Genomic DNA, 7,336 nt, shown 5'->3' with positions numbered 1-7,336 from the left:
AAAATCGTGGAATTTTACTGCTAATAATGAATGCTTAAAAACATTATAGTCTCGATGTTTGTTTGTGCCGTGTGTAGTCTGTGACTCCGTAATCTGAGTAAATGAATATACGAGTAGATGTGTATAGTAAAGACTGACATGGCAGCTCCAGTGAATGGAATCGACCACACTTGCAGTATACAGATCCCTATCTCTAAGCTGAATATGTATTCACCATGCTGTCTGAGAAAGGAGAACAGGCGCTAGATATACAACCGCAACGTGTGCGTTGGTGATAATCGTTTGATGTTGGGGTTTGTCCTTTGTTCGGTTTTCCTTTTGCTTTGTTTTTCAGATTTTTATCCATGAGGTAGCAAAAATAATCACAAACTGACCATAATATTTGATTATTATCCTACGTGTTTCCCTCTTTTTCCTGCAGTAATAGCAATATTTGTGTCGTATCATGGGTGATTGGGCTAATGTACTTTCCACTGGTAACTAGCGTGTCTGTATTAGTTGACACTGTTGCACAAGAAACCAAGAGACCGGGTAATTTTCGCCTGAAAACCCGTCGGAAAATGATCACTGCCGATTGGGATATATGTCACAGTCTATATGACAATATAAGCAGATATGACAAGACCCTTCGGTATTGTTAACACTAGATGAAAATTCACATCATTACAACTTTACACGATAACAACGGAATGTGTTCATACTAAAGTACGTCACAACTAACAATATCTATAAGTTATATGTCAGTAGGGAAATATGCAGGGAAGTAAGAAGAAGCATACATGTTTTCATGTCGACAAAATTATACATAAAGGCCGAATTCAAATTTGCGGGGTACGCAATTTCCCGCAGTTACTTACCCTTGGCATAGGCTGCGTTGAACAAAAGGGGTCGCCCTGGCGACGTTACTGTGGAACATGATGTCGCGCTCAAGAAGCTGCATAGTCTTCTCCCTACAGGTTATCTGTACTTAAACTAATTACAACAGCTTGGTGATGGACAGACAAGAACTCGGTAAGTCTCAGTTCTGTGATCTTTTAAAACTGATGATGATGATGATGATGATGATGATTTGGAGATTTTACGTGCGCCTTCCGTGTTTACTGTAATCTTCGCTAGTCTTCACATTCAGTGCATCTTCTCGCCTATATCTCTATGCAATGTATTGTGGATATACTGGATATATACTAGTAGTCTTTTCATGATTGAAATAAAGGAAGAAAAGTATTGTTAACCATCGTTGATCGTATCAGCTAGACGTCGAACAAATCTTTGGATTTATTTTGAATGCGGGTAAACTAGACCGTTTTAAGAACAGAAACATATCTGCATTAATTCTGCGCAAAGCCTGTCGGATATTATCCACAGTCTTTGATCGATTTAATAAGGTGTGGCACACAAACTCAGAGAATGAAAACGGTTCAATTTGCAAAAGAAACCTTATGATGCCCCTTATCGACCTCGACACTTGTCTTGTTAACATTGTCTTTTGAAGGTCGGTACATCCACTATAGCTTGCCTTATCGACCTCGACACATGTCTTGTTAACATTGTCTTTTGAAGGTCGGTACATCCACTATAGCTTGCCTTATCCACCTCGACGCTTGTCTTGTTAACATTGTCTTTTGAAGGTCGGTACATCCATTATAGCTTGCCTTATCGACCTCGACGCTTGTCTTGTTAACATTGTCTTTTGAAAGTCGCTTGCTTGCTGTGTTTTGTATATTACACAGGTGAGAGACAGTTTTACGCCGCACTCAGCAATATTCCAGCTATTCTACACCTCCCCACTTCTCAAAAAGCTGTATCCACCCCTGACGTGGAGGTAAACATACAGTTGTTCACACGCCCAGGCCAACATATGTGTAATCAAGTCGACAATGCTAAAAGTTATGGTTTGTTTCAAAACAAATTTTCGTGTTTTTTGTCGCCAGGAAATTCTCCGATTCTCACGGATCCAGAACTGCCACCAGATTTTGTGTGGAGTGTACAGACGCAGCTCTCCTCCCAGTACCGTCCTCTGTCAGTCTCTTTCTCAACGAGTGTGATTTGTAACCCGCCAGATGACTTTAGCGATAACTGTACCTGGCCCAGGATCAGTCAACCTGAGTCCATTTATGCACCCGCTGTGGAACGACGTTGGACGTCCCGGGAACAGCCCGATATCCACAGTACAGCAGCTCAGTGGCCATTTTCTGGTGACGAGTCCGCAGTTCACTTCAGCAGCCAGGTGACGTTTACAAAATTAACATTTATTTCAGCAGATCTATGCGTCCCTAACTGTCTCTTACTCACACATATCTAAGGTACAAAACGCTCACACACATGCATGTAAGAGCTATGCACTTAAACTATCACACATAGTCGAGAGATTGTAAGTCTCCATATTCATTCATACACAGGGTTTCGACCAAACAACACATTACCGAATTAGGACAGAGTAAAACTGCCAAATAAACTTACAGCCAGTGCTACTCCAGATGTTACAACCAGCGACTTTACCCAAAAGTTATCCAATAGTTGATAGTGCCCAATACATACAGATCAGTGTCTACAAAAATTACTTTGACCCAAGTAAGCACTAACGTTTTGGGCACTTAAAAACTTAAAGAAAAGAATAATACTCCAAATTATTTCAGAATGGCCCTGGAAGTAACTCCTTCCGTGATGACTATGCATCACCTTTTCTGTCATCAAGATATCAGGATATGTATGAACAAGCAAGCAGAGATTTAGATCATCTTGCTCCAGACTCTGAATCTGCGAGTTGCTCCAGGCATGGTCAACCATTGCCTGTTCTGACAACTGCATATCAGGACCTGTATGAGAGAACCAGATCAGAACTGGATAATTATTCACCTAGTGATCAGTCGGACTCAAGTAATGGGCTACAGCCATCATCTTCCTCACGAAATGACAGCAGAAATAATTTGGAGCGTGACTCCAGACAGGGGCATCAGCTATTTGCTCCTGGTGATTTCCCAGAGGAGGAGGATTCGTCCGGATCAGACTCAACCCCTGAACAAGCTCCTTACTGTGATAGTGGCTATGATGACAGCGTTTCTGGAGATCACAGACCTGAAGTTAATGACCAAGGTGTTATTCTACATCCACACCAACCAGGTGTGAGTATGGACAATAATGTCAAAAATAATCTGTATCAAGTGTTTACTAATTTACAGAGAGAGAGAGGGGGGGTACTTCAATACAGCCTGTAGGCTAAAACAGTTATGATGAATAATATGACACAGTATAGGATATTAGTTACGTATCCACATCTCTTGATATTTTTTCAGGCAATGTACAGATGTGATATTGAGCAAGTCCTCCTGCTAGAAGTAATCCAAGTTGTGCCACAAATCGAGGAAGTGCAAGCCAGCCAGGTGAGAGGAGGCAGTACACGGGGTATATAGCTTGACGTAGCTTGTGAAGACCATGACTCCTTCACTATTCCTGTGGCCATGAATTCGTGACTTCAATCAGTATTTATGATCATTGGTGTTCCATGTTATTGCATGAAACCAGTAACAAAGAATTTCAAAGTACTCTATCAGAATTTCTAACCTCGTTTTTTTGTTTTTGTATGAGAGTATTTATGCATTGGTGGACTGTATCAGTAATTATTCACTTTTCAGATTGCATGGCATGTACCATTAATACAAAATCACCCTTTTCATCAGAGAAATGCGTCATCACAGGTAATTAAGACACAAAGCATAAAATAATGTTGCAATGTTTCACTAAAACTTCCTTCATTTTCCAAAAGAATTGCTCTGATTAGGCTGCCACTCAAAAGATACATTGCATTTGCAGACCTCCCAAGTGGATCTCACCCTCAACGGGACAGCATGTGAGTGCTGTTCGACACAGGGTGCAATCGAATCCTCCCTTCACAGCTTCAACAGCTCTTCAACCTGCAGATTGTCCCATGAACATAGCATTGTGAGCAATGGCCATTTCACTGAGAATATCAATCTCAGAAGCTTTAAGGACACTGCGCCAGCAACACAAGAGCACGAAATCTCTCCCATTATTATCAGATCTGATAGATCTGATAGACAAGACGTCTCCACAAGTACGAGCAGTGATTCCAACTCTGTTGCTTTCTTTCCACCCCAAAACAATACATGTTCAATTACACTGTCTTCTCAGAGATGCCATTTTGGCGATGATATGACAAAGATGGTCCTTTCAGCTAAGGAGAACAGTGGTATAGATGGAGTCTATACTGATTCAACAATGTCATACACCCCTCCAGAATCAATCTTTGCAAAGAGAGCTCACTCTGAGATAGAAGCTGATGATGAGGCAACGTTTGATGGATTTCCTGATACTGGCCGAGGTGACAGAATGCAGAGAAGAAAGAGCAGAGTGAGAAGAAGTCGGAGGGACAGAAATGAGATAAGGATCATCAATGGAATCAATAGGCACATACAGGAACCCTGCAACAAGCTCCTCCTGCCTAAGAGAAAGAGAAGTCTGTCCCCCTCTCAAATGGATGTCAAGAGAAGAAGGGCAGATGTTGATGGATATCAATGGCCACCTCCAAAAGATGTCAGAGCTGAAACAAATGATTGTCACCGGACACAAACATCTCGACATGCCACCGGATCTAAGAGTGACTCAGATAGAAGTATCCGGAAGATACTGGGAGGTCCAGAGTCATCAGCCTTGCAGTCAAGGAAAAGGAAACCCAAAAGGTCAAACTGTTGAAGATGCAGCAAAGAGGTCAAACAAAGAGGACGTGGCCAAAAGACCAAAGGAAACAAACAGACGTCTTTCACAATTTGCTATCTTAAGCATTATAAACTATAGTGAACTATGCAGGTTATGGTGTAGTCATTCCAGTCAATTTGATACATCTAAACTAGAAATACATTGTGCATATTTTTAATTCATTCTACTAATTTACTTCCTTGTGTGTGTGTGTGTGTGTGTGTGTGTGTGTGTGTGTGTGTGTGTGTGTGTATCTTTGTATACTCCAAGGCAAAAGTTTGTGATTAACTTGAAGAGAGATACTGTGTAATCGAATTAACAACTGATATGTTTATGAGACTTTTTTAATATTGCAAGAAAATCACCCCACAGTAAAATTGCAAAAGGCACATATTTAAACATTTCTGGGGAACAATTTTAATGAATTTCACAGTGAGAGAGGAGTCGAAATGAGCATTCACTCATGCTGGACACCCGCGCCTAATAGAGCCAGCCAAACGTCGCCAGATTTCTTGTGGAATGGCATTCCATATTTGTGGAAGCAAAACGTTTACACCCAGCATTCGTTATCCCACCCCAAACGACCATTCCACCGCTGTCAAAACGGTCGGCCTCAAGGACACAGTTCCTAACGTAACACCATGTCAAGTTTAAGTTCAAGTATGTTTATTCATGCGTTTAGGCCGTTGGCTCATCTACATGTACATTGCATTGAATACTTCTTACATAATTTTGACAATAATCAGATATTCAATGATGTTTGCCTTCTTTTAAGGCTATGTAACATATATTTATATTCTTTAAATATTAGGGTATCATTGTCTGTTGTCATGAGGAGTTTAAACTTGAAGATATTTGGGTTACTAAAAAAACACAATGGGAAATATCATTTTCTTAAATCATTATAATGTTCGCACACAAGCAGAAAATGATACTCGTTTTCCACGTCTAATCCACACAGTGGACATATTCTTAAACAATAGTCAACATTCGACCATCTGCCTTCATTCACGTTTAACTTTAGTAAACCAGCTCTTAATCTTGTATATAAGGTACGATATTTCTTTATAGTAATGTCACTTAAGTATTTTTTCTGGAGATAGAAGACTTTTGTACTCTTTATATAATCTATATCTTGTGCTATTTTGTAGAACTCCATTCCAATATTGATAAAACATGTTTATAGCGTTGAAGAAATATCAACTTATTTCCAACTGATTGGCCAATCCATACAAAACCAAATCTATGACTGAACAACAAAGGACGTATTGATGAAGCATAGTTTGTGTATGAATGTTTGTTACGGCCATTAGCGCTGTGCAAGAGGAATCCCGACTCGTCATGTCTCCACACAAGTGCTCTCCACCGCAGATGTTTACAGCACTGTAGACGTTGGTGACGTACTGTCAAAATTTTGTCAGGCAGGCCGTCTAGCACGTATCCCGTGTGCAGTCAGACGCCATCGAATGGCCTTTGGTGATATGCTGGTGACACCAGAAACTGTTCTGGCTATCAGTTGGACTGGTTGGTATCTTTGAGTGGTTCGAATCCAACGATTGCTGCGTGGCGTGGTTACGACCGCGTTTTGCTGATAACGTCTCCATAAGCCGCATATGGTGTTTCCTGTGCATGGCTGTGCAACGTTGCGCTTGAGTGTTCCAGTTTCAGGAATTCCAATTGCCTTTCACGTTCGTTTTGACCCTTCGAAGCCTTAGCAATGATTTTGGTGACAGTAATTCAAGAATTAGCTCCCCACTTTTTAAAGGCACGTTTTATGCCTTTTTTCCAAGGACAGCAACAACAACAACAAAACAGGGTCCAGTTTGGGTTATGGATTACGTGTATCATAAAGAATATGAAAGTGCGTTCAATAATGTTTTTCATTTATAGAAACAATTGTGTTGATCACACTATCCTTTGCCTTTGAGTATATTAGAAGCTTTCAAAATCGTTTGAACAGATCTACATTTGAAAGCAGGACAAGCTGAAAAAAAATTGTTGTAATTTTGTTTATGATATCTGATAACGTACATTGGTTTTGTTTTATATTTGATTTAACAAAGGTAAACCGTGCAATACAATGAGTGCAAGCATGTTTGTGTGAGTGCTGGCTAGTGTCTGTGCCACTGTTTTATATACTAGGCAAAGTAAACCATCTGAAGCGATTACTGCTTGGAATTTTCAAAAGTGCCTGTGAAAAATGTGTGCGTTTTCAAATGTGAATGGTACCAAGTGTTCTGGAAATGTTAGAACTTTAATTTTTACAATAAATGTGAGATACATAATGGTCATGTACACAATGAAATAAATAAGCAACTTACAACTTAAATGTACAAAAACATTTAAAATAATAACTTCAGAAAAAATTACAACTGTTTATCAAGGTTTAATATATTTACATATGTCATGAAACAAAGGAAAAAATATTCTTACCCTTTACACATTTTAGTGCTATACTTGTCGGGGTCTATTGCTTCAGACAAAAGTGGCTAAAAAGTTAGTTGCATATAATGGATTGTATACAGTCCGGAACAACACGAATAAACCTTTTCTAAGTGTAACGTTGTGTTGAATGTTGTTTTCTGAGGATATGCTCATTCTGCTTTCACTGCCGCATTTGACA

General features: G+C 39.8%; 1 protein-coding gene across 1 annotated transcript; it reads left to right on the top strand.

The window, feature by feature from the left end:
- The first annotated feature begins 992 nt into the window (after positions 1-992).
- On the top strand, positions 993-4,710 carry LOC137278902 (dentin sialophosphoprotein-like). The gene is made up of 5 exons (XM_067811402.1): positions 993-1,011; positions 1,932-2,227; positions 2,637-3,122; positions 3,294-3,380; positions 3,811-4,710. The coding sequence occupies exons 1-5, from the start codon at positions 993-995 to the stop codon at positions 4,708-4,710; spliced, it is 1,788 nt and encodes a 595-aa protein (XP_067667503.1).
- The last annotated feature ends 2,626 nt before the right edge of the window (positions 4,711-7,336 follow it).

This window comes from Haliotis asinina, chromosome 3 (assembly GCF_037392515.1).
Source record: "Haliotis asinina isolate JCU_RB_2024 chromosome 3, JCU_Hal_asi_v2, whole genome shotgun sequence".
NCBI classification, from domain to species: Eukaryota; Metazoa; Mollusca; class Gastropoda; order Lepetellida; family Haliotidae; genus Haliotis; species Haliotis asinina.
This window is presented reverse-complemented; position numbering and strand designations above follow the sequence as displayed.